This window comes from Microtus oregoni, unplaced genomic scaffold, assembly GCF_018167655.1.
Source record: "Microtus oregoni isolate MIOR12 unplaced genomic scaffold, Mior012 000002F_ref0000024, whole genome shotgun sequence".
In the NCBI taxonomy this organism is placed as follows: domain Eukaryota; kingdom Metazoa; phylum Chordata; class Mammalia; order Rodentia; family Cricetidae; genus Microtus; species Microtus oregoni.
Genome location: NW_024543061.1, coordinates 38,200,683 through 38,216,289, shown reverse-complemented (window position 1 = coordinate 38,216,289; position 15,607 = coordinate 38,200,683). Strand labels below are relative to the sequence as shown.

Genomic DNA, 15,607 nt, shown 5'->3' with positions numbered 1-15,607 from the left:
GGACACTTCCTTTCCCATGGTGCTGGCACAGGAAGCACATGGAATCCGACCAGCATGGCTCTTGGGCCTTGCAGAACAGCACTGGCCTCCAGGGCTGGAGAGCTCTGACCTTGTGCTATTCCTGCTGCTCTTGATGGATGAAGGAAGTCGCCAAGCCATCCTTTTCACGGGCTCATTTAGCAACAGAAATGCCAAAGGATATGGGATTTTTTGTTTTTGCTCCCCACCCCTTCTAGTGACTGAATATAGAATCAGTTTGTTTCAGAGAAAGAAAGAAGACAGTCCCTTTAAGATCACTCAGGAAATTCTAATTCAGGCTGTCTTTGGTAGTCTAACTAGAGCTGGGGCTTTGGTTATGGAGCAGTTATGGAGGAGAGAGTAAGGACAATTGCGGAGATTCTGCCCATCTCAGAATGTTGCATATATATATATATATATATATATATATATATATATATGTGTGTGTGTGTGTGTGTGTGTGTGTGTGTGTGTGTGTATACATACATACATATATATATGTATATATATACATATATATATGTATATGAATGTAAGTGGGAAACATTCTGTCAAGAAAGGCCGAAAGTCACTTCTCATCATCAGAGGTTTGGAGATAATTCTAAAGGTACACATTTTATGTTCTAGAAACATCTAGGAAATCTAAACTACTGCTGGGGTTATGAAAAATCCTGCAAACCAGAGTTTAGATTTGGTTACCCTGTTTGCAGCTACGTCGACATGGGATGGTAAGTCTCTTTATTTGGAATCCCCTCCTCCTGTCTGAGTCTGTGTTCTTTGAAGTGCATGTTAAACTCTCTGGCACATAGTAATTCCTGAAGATGTTAATTTACTTACCCAGGTCCCAGGTCATGAATTCAATCCATCTCACAGTGAGAGAAATAGCTGTTATTTCTTCTGTCAGAGGGAGAAACTACATTGACATTAGAACCTCCCCCCTGTATATGCTAAGAAGATGAACGGGAAGCATCTTACAGATTGTGAAAGAATAGCTAACTATGCCCAAGGGGAAGTCAAATATAATTAGTAATCCTAAGCACATGGGTAATGAGTTGGGCAAAGGCAACATGGTAAATAACACTTTATTTTCTTTAGTTCCAGTTGACCCCAACTTCATAGATTTCTGTTGTGCCTTTTTATTATAAAGGAATAGTCTGTGAATAATTTGTTCGGTATCTTTATGTACATGGTGATAATTTTAAGGGGAACAGGGGGAACTGTGATGGCTTACTTTAAAAAATAAGGTACAAATAGACTTCTAACAATTCAATTGATAGAAAGAAAATTCAAGACCAGAAAAAAGAAAGTAGATGAGATGGGGGTGGAAAGATGACGTAGCAGTTAAGAGCACTTGCTGCTCTTTGTAGAGGCCCTGGGCTCAGTTCCTAGATCCCACATGGTGCTTACAGCCATCTATAGCTCCAGTTTCAGGGGATCTGATGCGCTCTCCTTATCTCTGTAGGCATCAGGCATGCACACAGGAGCACATACATGCATACAGGCAAAATACTAATACACATATAAATAATACACATAAAATAAAACTTAAACAAAGCCCTGAGATCTCTTTCTTCGCTAATAGGACAGACACTCTGGAGTCAGCAGCGGACATGTTCTGGAAGCAAGCAGACTTTGGCTATGCCCGAGAGCGACTGGAGGAGATACGCATGCTCTGTCAGCCAGAGAGAACAGTGAGTGTCCAGCTGCTTGAGTAAGCTTGCTTAGTTTAACTGTTTATTATTTGTTTTATTGTTTCGCTTGTAATGTAAGAACAAGATGGCCCACTAATATAGCTTCTCTGTGTAGCCGAGGTTGGCCCCAGGCCCACGGTCTTTCTAGTTCGTCCTTGGTACAGGACTCACAGGCAGAAACTAGAGGTGGAGTTGTTACAGTCAGAGCCTGGGCCCTGAGCAGCCCGAACAAGCTAGACCCATTCCACTCATCGTCTAGAGAATGAAAGCAGGCAAGGACTAGTGAAAGGCAGAGAAAAGAGGTTTATTCCGTGCGGTCACACTGGGAAAGGAAGGGCAATAAAGTGGTTTAGTGACTTTCTCCATAATGCCCCCTGTAGTTGTTGGTTTTCCTTTATTCTTTGCTTTTTTTCTTTTTCCTCTTTTGGCTTTTGCAGGGGAGGGGGCAACACCCAGCTCCCAAATCAATCACATACACGGAGGTTTATTCTTAATTACAAATGCCCGGCCTTAGCTTGGCTCATTTCTAGCCAGTTTTTCTTAAATTATCTCGACTACCCCTTTTCCTCTGTTTTTTTTTTTTCCTTCTTACTTCTCTATATCTTATTTTCACTGTTACTCCGTGGCTGGCTGGGTAGCTAACCCCTGACTCTTCCTCGTTTCGTTCTCTTCTCCATTTTTTTTTTTTTTTTTTTTGGATTTTTCGAGACAGGGTTTCTCTGTAGCTTTTGGTTCCTGTCCTGGAACTAGCTCTTGTAGACCAGGCTGGTCTCGAACTCACAGAGATCCGCCTGCCTCTGCCTCCCGAGTGCTGGGATTAAAGGCGTGCACCACCACCGCCTGGCTCTTCTCCATGTTTCTCCTTGTATTTATACTCTCTCCCTTCCATTTATTCTCTCCTGCCTCGCTATTGTTGTTCAGTGCTTTCTTAGACATCAGGTGTTTTAGACAAAGAATCACAGCTTCACAGAGTCAGACAAATGCAGCATGAACAAAAGGAACACAGCTTAAAACAATATCTACAACAACCCGCCACACACAGCCCATCCTCAGGGTATGGTATAATCTTGAAGCTTCAGTAGAGGGCAGCAGGCATGTGTCATGGAGCAGGCGCAGTAACAGTGTGGTCCTGCTGGTCACTGCCCCACTGTTGTGTTGGCCTCAATCTTTCCTGCAGGGTGGAAACTAGGGGAATCTCTCTCTAGGAGAAAGTTACTGCCCCTGCCCCACCCACCCGTCCCCCCCCCCTCGCTTCTTCATCCCTCCTCCCTTTCCCCCAACCCCTTCCCCCTCTCCCAGACTGGCACCAGGTTACAACCCTTTCCTTCTCCGGACATGAAATTCCTGAGGAAATTCCAATTCCTTGGGGACTATTGTTTCAATACTCTGTGTTGCACAAGAAGAGAATGAATGTCTTCATTGCTGGCAGGATGGTGGCAGCACCGCCACACCCAGCTCAGAGTTGTGCGCACTGTTCCCAAAGAGGTCACTTTGTTTTCTCTAAAAGGCCCACCCTTTTCACTTCTGTATCAGAGAGTTATATTTTGAGGCAGTTAAAATAGTTTTAGATTTAGACCTCCCCCCAACATGAGCCAAAGAAGAAAAACTGACAGATCTTATCTTTACAGATTGTTTGTCAGTTGTCTGGGACAGACACCATGGCTGGACCATTACTGGTCTGTATTTGTTTAGTCTTGTGTGTATTTCAGTTTGACTGGCATAGTTATTACAGCAGGGCAGATAGACTGATGTCACTTTTCTAGAATGACAAACAGGGCTCTCAGAGGAAGTAAGCAGCTTCTCCAAGGCTTCACAGCTGTCTTGGAGAATTATGTAAATATATACTTAGAATTGAAAGGCACATCTGCACATGTGTGTGTGTGTGTGTGTGTGTGTGTGTGTATGTGTGTATGCACATGCACGCGCATGCTTGTGTGTGTGTGTTTCTCATCATCACACTCCAGCACAGCCAGGAAGTGGTTTTAAGTAGTAGATATGAAAGTAGGTCTTTGACTACAGAGTTCAGATCCTGACTCTTGGGCAAGGTCCCCAACCTGAAATAGAAGTCTGTTCCTCAGCCTTAAAGCCATGCTAACCTTGCAGCATGCAGTAGGGATAAAGTGAACTTTTGTATATAAGAAGTCTCAACACAGGCTCTGGCTGAGTACCTGAGTTGACATCCCCAGCATCCACCCAAAGTAACCTGGATATGGCCATGCAGATGTCTGCAACCCTAGCATTGTGGGGTACAGAGACAGGAGGATTGCTGGGAGCTTGTTGGATGGCAGCTTCACTCCAGGTTTAGTGAAAGACCTGTCTCAAGGGTATAGAGCAGAGAATGATAGTGCAGGGCATGCTGTGTCTGCCTCTGGCCCCCCAGCAGGTATGTGCAAGGGGACAGCTGTGTCTGCCTCTGGCCCCTCAGCAGGTATGTGCAAGGGGACAGCTGTGTCTGCCTCTGGCCCCCCAGCAGGTATGTGCAAGGGGACAGCTGTGTCTGCCTCTGGCCCCTCAGCAGGTATGTGTAAGGGGACAGCTGTGTCTGCCTCTGGCCCCCCAGCAGGTATGTGCAAGGGGACAGCTGTGTCTGCCTCTGGCCCCTCAGCAGGTATGTGCAAGGGGACAGCTGTGTCTGCCTCTGGCCCCTCAGCAGGTATGTGCAAGGGGACAGCTGTGTCTGCCTCTGGCCCCTCAGCAGGTATGTGTAAGGGGACAGCTGTGTCTGCCTCTGGCCCCCCAGCAGGTATGTGCAAGGGGACAGCTGTGTCTGCCTCTGGCCCCTCAGCAGGTATGTGCAAGGGGACAGCTGTGTCTGCCTCTGGCCCCTCAGCAGGTATGTGCAAGGGGACAGCTGTGTCTGCCTCTGGCCCCTCAGCAGGTATGTGTAAGGGGACAGCTGTGTCTGCCTCTGGCCCCCCAGCAGGTATGTGCAAGGGGACAGCTGTGTCTGCCTCTGGCCCCCCAGCAGGTATGTGCAAGGGGACAGCTGTGTCTGCCTCTGGCCCCTCAGCAGGTATGTGCAAGGGGACAGCTGTGTCTGCCTCTGGCCCCCCAGCAGGTATGTGCAAGGGGACATGACCTACACACATGCATGTGCCGCACATGCCACACACACACACACACACACACACACACACACACACACACACACCTGAATATATGTGTTGTAGTGCTACTGGAGGGTTTCATCTTCAGAGCTTTTGTCAACTGTACCAAAGAGAATGAAGGCAAGAGTTGGGAGTCATAGCCACAGGCACCTACATTTGGCTTCGGTCTAGCTGCTCCCATGGGAAGGCCAGGGGAGGAGGTCTGAGTTCTCCTTGCATAGTTGTCTCATGGTGGCTTGTGCAGAGCTTTCCTGGACATGCGTTTGCCTTGGTGTGCACTATGCAATCAGCAGGTGACGCTTGCATGTTTTGGGATGCTCTGACAAAGTACCAAAGACTGGAAGAGTGGAGACTGGAGGCCCACAACCACGGTGCCAGCCTTCCTCCAGGCTGCAGACAGCTGCCTGTCTTTGGGTCACTATGGGGTGGAAAGAGGAAAGGGCACTCTCTGTAGTGATCCTTTTGAAGGATCTCGTAGTGACTCTTCCTGTTACTGCAACTAAAATAATCGACAAGAAGCAAGCCAGCTGATTCTGGCTCACTGTGTGAGGGGATTCGGTTCATCACAGCTGGGAAGGTCTGGGTGCAGGAACAAGAGGCATCTCATCATATTGCGTCAGCTTTCAGGAAGCAGGGAGAGGGTGTGGACAGGGCTATCAAGTCTCCTGGTGTGTCCCAGTGACCCATTCATCCAGCAAATCTTCATCTCCTATAGGTGCCACAATTTTCCCAAACAGCAACGAGAGGTTCAAGCACTGAGTCTGTGGGGGTCATTTCAGATTCAGACCAGAGCAGGCATGAACTATCTGTGATAACTCCCGCTCCTAACCTCAAAAATATCCACCACCTACTACCATCACATTGATAACTGGGGTGGACTGATGATTGATTTATCTTCACATTTATTTATTTAGCATGTGTGTTTATATGGCATGTGGAGGTCGGGAGACACCGTGCAGGAGTTGGTTCTCTACCTCCGCCATGGTGATTTTCTCTTCCTTTCTCTAGGGAACAGCTCAGGTCGTCAGGCTTTGGCTGTAAGCACCTTTACCCCTCGAGCCACCTCTCCATGCAAGACTTAGGGTTTCACCATGAATTTTTCAGGGATGCAAGCATTCAGTTCATTGTGATCTTTTAGAGACTGGATTCACAAACACCAAACAGGGTGAACTTCAGGCCCCCCTTTCACTGGAAATTTTAGGGAAAACAGTTAAATGGCATTCAATCTATAAATGAAGCTCAGAGCAGAAAGTCTTGAAGCACCCTCTCTTTCAGCACACGCTAGTTTGGTTGAAGTCGAGACAGACTGTGGTTGTTGAATGAAAACTAGAAGAGCTCACCCTTTTCTTGCTGTTGACACAGAGTCCCCAACATTTATGGGACTGTTTGCAGAAGTGCCTCACATTCAGATTGGCAATGTGCCTGCCCAGACTTGCATTAAAATCTCTTTTCCATGTACAGTTTCCTTGTTTCCTTTGGCTCCTCTTTAGAAAAGGTTTTATTCAGTTCTTATGGGTAGAAATCATTCTGAGGGATTGTGTAGAAGGAGTTGCGGGCCGCGTTCCTGCCGCCCGGCTCCTGGTTGCCTGGCTAGTTTATGCCCCAAAATAACAACACACAAACTGTGTTCTTTTAAACACTGCCTGGCCCACTTCTTGGCTAACTCTCACACCTCGACTAACCCATTTCTAATAATCTGTGTAGTGCTACGAGGCAGTAGCTTACCAGGAAGATTCTAGCCTACGTCCATCTTGGTCAGAGCTTCATCGCATCTGCTCAGAGAGAAGAGGCATGGCGATTGCCTCACTTCCTCCCAGCATTCTGTTCTGTTTACTCTGCCTACCTAATTTTCTGTCCTATCAAGGGCCAAGGCAGTTTCTTTATTAACCAATGAAATCAACTCAAAACAGAAGACTCCCACATCAGGATTGTTCTTTAGTGGGTAAGGACTGGAGGGAATATATATATTTCTTGACTTTAAAATTTGAGGACCGATGAAGTGGCTCAGCAGGTAAAGGTACTTGCTTCCAAGCCTGACATCCTGAGTTCAGTTTCCGGCATCCGAGTGGTAGAAGATGCCGGCAAGTTGTTTTCTCACCTGTCCCTGTATAGAGAGGCATGTGAACACATGCATAAAATAACAAATTTAACTTAAAATGATTTTTTTTTGAATGAAGTAGTGTGTGGTGACATTTGTCTATATTCCCAGGGCTTGGGGGATATAATCAGAGACAGCATGTTTGTTTGCTGGCTGCCCAGACCCAAATAATCGCATAGAAACTATATTAATTACAACACTGCTTGGCCTATTCATGTTTCTTATTAACTAACTCTTAAATCATATAGTAATCCATTTCTATTAATCTGTATATTGGTAAGAGGCTAAGACTTACTGGTAAGGGTCTAGCATCTGTCTCCTTTGGCAGCTACATGATGTCTCTTTGACTCTGCCTACTCTCTCTGTATATTTCTTCCAACTTGGCTATATTCTGCTCTATTATAGGCCAAAGCAGCTTCATTATTAACCAATGGTAATAAAACATATTTATAGCATACAGAGGGGAGTACCACATCATCTCCCCCTTTCTGTTTAAATAAAAAGGAAGGTTTTAACTTTAACATAGCAAAAGTATATATAACAAAACTGGTTCAATTAAGAATTACAGGTATAATATTTAGTCTATTTGTCTCTGGCAATATTATTATTATTGTTATTGTTTTTTAAGACAATGTTTCTCTGTCTTGCTTTGGTGTCTGTCCTGGAACTAGCTCTTGTAGACCAAGCTAGCCTCAAACTCACAGAGATATACCTGCCTCTGCCTCCCATGTGCTGGGATTAAAGACATGTGCCATTACCACCCAGCCAGTATCTGGCAAAATTAAAGGAAATACACTGTCATCTATTTTATCTTTGTGAGTCTAAAGTTTCATATTTACTTTATCTTTTATCATAACTAAGGAAAACTATAACAATCTGTCTTCAACTCTTCACAGACCCCAGAAGGATATGATATTACCTAAGTAAATAGGATGTGCATTGTAAGCAACTTCTAAAACTTTAGAATTGACAGAGACACCTTACTGCTTGGATGGTCATCCAAAGTTCCTTTGTAACATTGGAACATCCATCTTCAGCATACAGGGCTATAGTATCTATCTGGCAAACTTTTCTATGAAGCAGGAAATTTGAAAGCCTGTTTTGCCTGTCTTGGAAGATTATCAGCCACTTTCTTCTATATCTTACAGAATGTCTGGTAGTTTCTTCTGTGAAGCAGAAACCCTTGTCTTTTAGAAGGTTCAGCAGTCACTTTTCTGTGGCTCTTGCATGTCCAGTTCAAACAACATACCCTTAAGCAGTTTAGACAAGAACAGTTTCTTTCCCAGAAGGCTAGAAAACTCTATAAGGAGCCTCTTCGATGCCCATTATCCTCTTGAAGTTATTGGTGCTACCAGAAGCAGACATGTCTCATGTTTAGAAAAGTTGAAGTTTTTAAAACATTTTAAATGCCATATTCTGTAGGTATTTGAAAGATTTGAAGAATACCTATCCATCTGAGTTCTATCTCTGTACATCTAGAAAACCTAACTAACATAAACTACATTAGCCTGGAAGGAATCCACAGGTTCTCATCTTCGGTGGAAACAAAAGCAGAATCTTTTTTCCAAAGTAATGTATCCTTAAGATTCAAATTTTGAAGTCAAGATACCTTTATAAGTTTGATTATTATAAATGACTATCTATTAATCTGCATTTTAATTATATATTACATTTTAAATGAGCTACAGAAACATAATACCTTAAACAAGAGCAGAAATACATATACACAGTATAACAAAATCAACCTTAAATCTGTATCAATAGACCAAGATTCATTCCAATGTAAAGTATTCATTTCTAGATCATACCCCCTTTAAATGAGAACAAACATTTATAAATAACCATTTTGAAAATTTGTGTGCTATTTTCTCCAAACTGCTTCCTGCTGTTTGTTGGACAGAGTATTTTTAGGGATCATGGAGACCTTTTGGGAAGTCTTGTTCCATCAAACCATATTAGCCTGGAAGGAATCGATAGGTTCTCATCTTCTGTGGAAACAGAAGCAGAATCTCTTTTCCTATGTAACATATCCTTAGGCTCAAATTTTGAAGTCAAGATACCTTTAAAATATATGTGTTGGTTTAGCTTAGCAGCCCCCAGAATCAAATGTCTCTCTGCAGTCAAAAAATTCAAAGAAAACACAATAATATACATAGTCCAGGCTCTGTGTGTATTTTCCATCTTTATATTTTTTGCTATATTACTTTTTGATATTTAATTATCTTTGCCCCATTAATCTATTACTTTCTGTACTCTTTCTTCTCTCTTATAAGTCCATGTACATTTATCCAAAGCTGTTTCCCATTCAGAGGTCTCCCCCTTTTTTTTTTTTTGGTCAGAATCTGTCTTTATTATGTTTCTGTAATCATTTTCTGACCAGGAGCACCTTTTAAAAAAAAATGCTAAGTGGGTGTGGCTGGGACCAACTTCACAGCCCTGCCTGTTCTTTCTGCCCCATCGAACTTGGCAGAGATATGTCCACTGCCAGCTCTGTGAGCCATGCTCCAGAAATACAGCAGGTCTATATTGCCATTAAGTAAGTTGTAGTACTCTGTTCATAAACTCCATTTAAGTGCTTCATAGCTGGACTTCCCAAAAGAGCCAGAGCTGTTCATGCCATTATGAACCAGGAAGCTATTTTTTAAAGGAGCCATACTTCTGTTTGTGGCCAAGAGTCTTTCTCAAATAATACAGCTACCAAGAAGCTGTGCTTGGCTCCTGTTTTTTTTTTTTTTTTCTTTTTCTTTTTCGAGACAGGGTTTCTCTGTGGCTTTGGAGCCTGTCCTGGAACTAGCTGTATAGACCAGGCTGGTCTCGAACTCACAGAGATCCACCTGCCTCTGCCTCCCGAGTGCTGGGATTAAAGGCGTGCACCAACATTGCCCAGCTTGTCTCCTGTTTTTGTGGCTCTAGACACACTCTTTTTAAGCTTTCTTAAGTTTTATGTGGATGTACATTGCCGAATGTTCGAGAGCCATTTTGTAGGTGAACATAAGAGTTCCATGATAGCCTGAAATGGAGTATAACAAAGGTTTATTCTTCTGGGGATAAACTCACAGAAAGTGTAGTGATCTGCAATCCTCTGTGTGAGTTGGGAACTGGAACTGAATCCCACAGCCAAGAGGCTCATGCACAGTTTTCATCTGTATTTATAATACATGAGACCATGCCCAAAACGGGCTGGTGTCTTAAAGGGTATTGGCTGAAGGAGTTCCCACCACAGGGAAGTGAGGCAGGAGGAACATCCCAAGTTTAAGGCTAGCCGAGCTATAGAGTGAAACCCTGTTTTTAATATATACACACACATAAGTATACACATACATTATATATACACACACATGTGCATGTGTGTACATATGCTAGAGCATTTGGGAAATTGTCATAGAAAGATAAATGTATGGGGACATACAGAAGTATGTAGACAGAAGTTTCTGTCGCACTAGGTCCTGCAATCATTTAGTCCCAAATAAGCACATAGAGGCTTATACTAATTATACATTGTTTGGCCTATTGCTTAGGCTTATTACTAACTAACTCTTACAACTTAAATTTTTATCAATGTTTAGCCATATTACTTGGTACCTTTTCTCAGTAAGGCATTCTCATCTGTTGTATGAGCTGCGGGCCTGCTTTTCATCCCGCCTGGCTCCCGCATGGCTAGCTTTACAGAAATAACAACACACAAATTGTATTCTTTTAAACACTGCTTAGCCCATTAACTCTAGCCCTTACAGGCTAATTCTCATATCCCAATCAACCCATCTCTAATAATCTATGTAGCATCAGTCTTACCGGGAAAGATTCAGCATGACTGACCTGGCAGCTTGCTTCATGGCGTCTGCCCAGGAGAGGGGAGCATGGCCTCTGAGCTCACTTCCTCTTCCTCCCAGCATTCTGTTCTGTTTACTCCTCCCACCTATGTTTTAACCTGTAAGGCCAAGCAGTTTCTTTATTACTTAGCCAATGACCTTCCTCCATCATTTCCCCTTTTTCTGTTTAAACAAAAAGGAAAGGCTTTAACTTTAACATAACAAAATTACATGTAACAAAACAGTTATCAAGTAAAAATTACAATATTTACATCTATTTTATCTTTTTTCATAACTAAGGAAAACTATAACTATCTATATGTTCTTTAACTCCATCAAAGACTCCAGAAGGATATAATATTACCTAAGTAAATAAGAAGTAAGCAACTTACAAAACTCTAGAAATCACAGAGACATCTCGCTGCCTGGACAGTCACCCAAAGTTCCTCTGCACCGTTGGGGCATCCATCTTCGGCCTACAGTCCCATAGTTTCCAGCAGACATTTCCACGAAGCAGGAAATTTCAAAGTCAGTTCAGTCACTGTCTGTTGTGTCCTGCAGAATGTCTTGCAGACTCCTTCATGAATCAGGAACCCCGAAAGATCATCTCACCTTTAGGCAAGTTCAGCAGTCCTCTCTCTGTGGGTTCTTTGTGTCCAGTTTATGCAACATTCCAGGCAAGAGCAGTTTCTTGCCCAAATGGCTAACCAACTCCATAAGGATCCTCTTCGATGCCCATCTTCTTTTTGAAGTAGATTGGTGCTGCCAGGAGCAGAGTGTCTCATTGTCATGAAAAGTCCTAAGTTATTAAAACATTTAAAATGCCATATTCTATAATCTTTGAAAAATATGAAGAATACCTATCAAAAATATATCTATGTACATCTAGAAAATCTTAGCTAACATGACTACAAGCTTGACTATTATTGATTATCCATTAACAACCTATATACATTACATTTTTAAGTGCACTACACAATCACAATACCTTAACCAAGATCAGAAATATAACAAAATTGACCTTAAACCTCTATCAATAAAGCAATATCTATACTAATGCAAATTATTCATACCTATATCATATCCCCCTTTAAATGTAAAAGAACATTTATAAACAATATTTGGGAACATGGGCGCAATCTTTTCTCTCCAAACTGCTTCCTGCTGAATGGGGGCGTAGTTAATTAGGTCTTTCATGGTATAACCTGTGTGCTAGTTTCATCTCAGTTGACAGTTGAGCGAAGCAATTTTCTGAAGGTGTTCACAGCACCCCTTCAGGAGGGCGTGGTCCATCATACCATATTAGAATAGAAGCAATCCACAGACTCTCACCCACTGTGAAAACAAAATAAGAAACTCCTTTCCAAAGCATCATGTCGTTAGATCCAAATTTCAAAGTCAAGGCATTTTCAAGATATCTATGTTAGATTAGTTCAGCAGCATTTATAAACAAATATCTTCTAGCAGCTTCTAGCTCTTTTCTCAGCATTCAAACAATTCAAACAGAGCATAATAGCATATAGTATCAAGATTCTCATTGTATTTTCCATCTTTGTGTGGCTTTATTTTAACCTCTATTTCGTTTATTTTTACTTTTATTTTATATTCTCTGTATATCTTTGTCCTGGAATAACTCTGTAGACCAGGCTGTCCTTGAACTCTCAGAGATCCGCCTGTCTCTGCCTCCCAGGCATTGGGATTAAAGGCATGTGCTATCACAACTTGAAGTCACAGAGGTCAATCTACCTCTGCCTCCTAAGTGTTGGGCTTAAAGGCGTGTACTACCACATACAACTTCTCTCTTTCTTCCTTTTTTTTTTTTACTTTAAGAACTTCATCTTTTAGCCTGCATAAATTTTTAATACACTGTAAATCATTTAAACATTTTCTTTGATTTTGAAATCTCTCTTTACTATATATCTCTCTTTTTCTGACCACATGAGTCTTTAATTTACCAAGCAATATCAGTAGGACTAAAGCCGTGGCTTTGACAGCTGGATCCAGCCCATTCCTTAGCTTTCCAGCCTCATGGAGGAGATACAGGCTGTAGCCATATTTATAGCCACAACTCTATGGCGTTTCAAGGTCCCTGCCAGCAAGCGAGCTGTAACAAACAACATTCAAGTCCTCTCTCTGTAGCCGGCCCTCCTGCCTCAAACAGTCAGAGTTTGCCCTGGCAGGACGGCCCAGAAAGCCAGCATTTTTAAACTGCGCAGCTTTTTTCCTGCTACGGCTGAAAACTGAAAAGCATGCGTTCAGCTTTTCGTCAACACCGTTTAAGTGTTTCGTGGCAGGACCTCTTAATGAGCTGCAGGGTTTTGCAGCTAAAGCTGAGTCAGGAAGCCTCTCTTAGATGAGAGCACTTGCTTGCCTCTAGCAAGTAGAGTAGACCCAAGAAATTGTTGCTACCAAGAAAACATGCTTTACTCTTTCCCAAGCTTTCTCGGGCTTTCAGTGGATTCAGTTGTCCACACGTCTGGGCGCCATTTTGTTGTATGAGCTGTGGGCCTGCTTTTCATCCCGCCCGGTTCTCATCTTACTTCCTCTGCATCTGTCTGGTGACTCACCTCTGCCTTTCCTCTTCCCAGAATTCTCCTAGTCTGGTCACCTATACTTCCTGCCTGGCTACTGGCCAATCAGCATTTTATTAAAACAATATAAACGACAAATCTTTACAGTATAAAGAACATTATTCCACAGCAGAAGTACCCTTGACCAGACTGGAGGAAAGAAGAAGACAACCTAGAAGCAGTGGAGAATGCCCTTTGCAGTGGGGTCACACACGACGCAAAAGCATGGGAAGCCCAGTGAAGTCTCACAGTGCTTATCCTGTTTCCAACTGACTGTTCTCATCTCAATTGTATTTTAGGGTGATTCAAGTCTGGTTTGTTCCCGGCACCTTCAGTATTGCAGAGCTACTGGCCTGTACCTGGACTTAAGAAACATCAAGAGGACTCAAGACAGGTACTTAGGTAGTGTGGCTGCAATCAAAACTGAGGGCATTATGAAATACTCCCAGGTGCAGGGCTATGTCTTGGGTTTGTTTTGTAGTAAAACAGTTGAAGGGTTAGGGAATAGGTGAGAAATAGGTGACCCAGGCCCTTTTCCTAATGATCACACTGCCCACTTGGGTCATGGGTATACTGAGTTCCTTATAGTAAATAAATAAGGTCATTTATACAGCATATGCTTGTAAGTTACTTTCCAAAGGGGGCTCTGGTAGTGCACTCATATATACAAGGCATGGTGACTCATGCTTGCCATCCTAGCCCTCAGAAGGTGGAGGCAGTAGGATCAAGAAGTTCATGGTCCTCTTTGGCCACATAATGAGTCATCCTAGGTTACAATGAGACACTATTTCAAATTAAAATAAAATAAATCCAGAGAATGGAGAGATGGCTCAACTGTTAAGAGCACTGCTGTTCTTGCAGAGGATCTGGGTTTGTTTGGCACCCATGTGGTGGCCCCCATCTAACCTAATTCTAGTTCTGGGGCATATGATGCCCTCTCTTCTGGCCTCCGTGTACACCAGACTTACATGCAGGCAAAACCTCCATATATAAAGTAAAAATAAATAAATCTTTTATCTGTTGAAAAGGTTGTTAGAAAATTAGTTCGAACCCAGCAACTTGAGTAATGAGAAATTTTTCCGGCTCTTTTTTTTTTTTTTTCACTCACTAGATTCAAGGAAGATTTTCTCCAGGGTGGTGAAGTTGGTGGACACTGTAAACTGGACAGGCATGCGTTGCTGTCTGAAGGTCAGCGCAAAAGCCCTCTGCAGTCTTGGTAACATGATTTTGTTCTCTAAAAATATGTCTCTAAAGTATTATGTTTGTTTGGCATTTTTAGATTTTGGAAGGCACTCTGAAATGGAAAAGGTTACCTAATTTGTGCAGGCATGAGCTTCTAAGGAATGACAGGGGCAGATGAAACTATATATATATATATTCATGAAATTTTAAAAAGCAGCTGTAGAGTTTGCTGTTTGTAAATGAAAGAAAAATTAATTGTACAGTTTGGTTAATGAAAAAGTGAATCCACCCATGTAACTTTCGTTCAACTTAAAAAGCAGAGCATTTTAGGCACTGGGCACTCCCACCTTCCTCTCTCTGAAGCCAGATGCTGCCCCAGCTTTTACCATCAGTGATGAGATTTTGAGCTTTAAAACTTTTTATTTATTAACTATTTTGAGCTCGTGGGAGTGTAAACATGGTGCAGGAGTTCCCATTGTACTGTTGCTCCAGCTTCCTGGAGTGAGAATGCCTCCTGTAAGCTCAGCAAAGTTACCAAGGCAGGAAACTGTCATTGATACAGCCTTACTAACCACACGTATGTGGGCTTCTCCCGTGCTGCCAAGTGCACTTATTTTTTACACAAGTGTACTTTAGACAATTTATATCCCATGTCTAGAGACATGTGACCACCACCCACGTTAGGATGCAGAATTCTCTGTCATCCACAAAAGCTCATGTACTTCCTATATGATCATATGGGCTACTCTTATGTAAAGTTAGTTTCTCAGGTGAGCAAAATATTAGGAATAATAATAATCTAATCTTTCTTTATATGGTAGCTGTCAGTTTGCTGTAAAATTTTTCTAGGGAATGAGCAGATTGTTACAAATGCTTCTTCCATTCTACAAGGCATTTTCATTCCAGTTTATTCTGATGTCTGATTCTATATTTTAGTTCATCAGGGTATAATTGTATTATTTATTGTTGAGTAACACATTGATCTAAACTATACTCTAGAGCATCGCTATTTATTATTTATTGCTGTTATAAATTACCCTGAAATAAAGCGGATGACGTTTAGTATCTCACCTCGTTCTGATGTCAGAGTGGGAGCAGCTCAGCAGGGCCTCATGAGGCAGCAGACAAGCTG

At 42.5% G+C, this 15,607-nt stretch overlaps 1 protein-coding gene across 2 annotated transcripts in view; it reads left to right on the top strand.

Annotated features, from left to right (window-relative positions):
• Positions 1 to 15,607, top strand: part of Eogt (EGF domain specific O-linked N-acetylglucosamine transferase) — a 41,259-nt gene that overhangs the window by 4,086 nt on the left and 21,566 nt on the right. For both annotated transcript variants that reach the window (XM_041644108.1, XM_041644100.1), the window contains 4 exons: positions 646 to 746; positions 1,601 to 1,709; positions 13,593 to 13,687; positions 14,405 to 14,509. In XM_041644108.1, the coding sequence (XP_041500042.1) occupies positions 646 to 746; positions 1,601 to 1,709; positions 13,593 to 13,687; positions 14,405 to 14,509 (410 nt within the window). The remainder of the gene's footprint in view (positions 1 to 645; positions 747 to 1,600; positions 1,710 to 13,592; positions 13,688 to 14,404; positions 14,510 to 15,607) is intronic.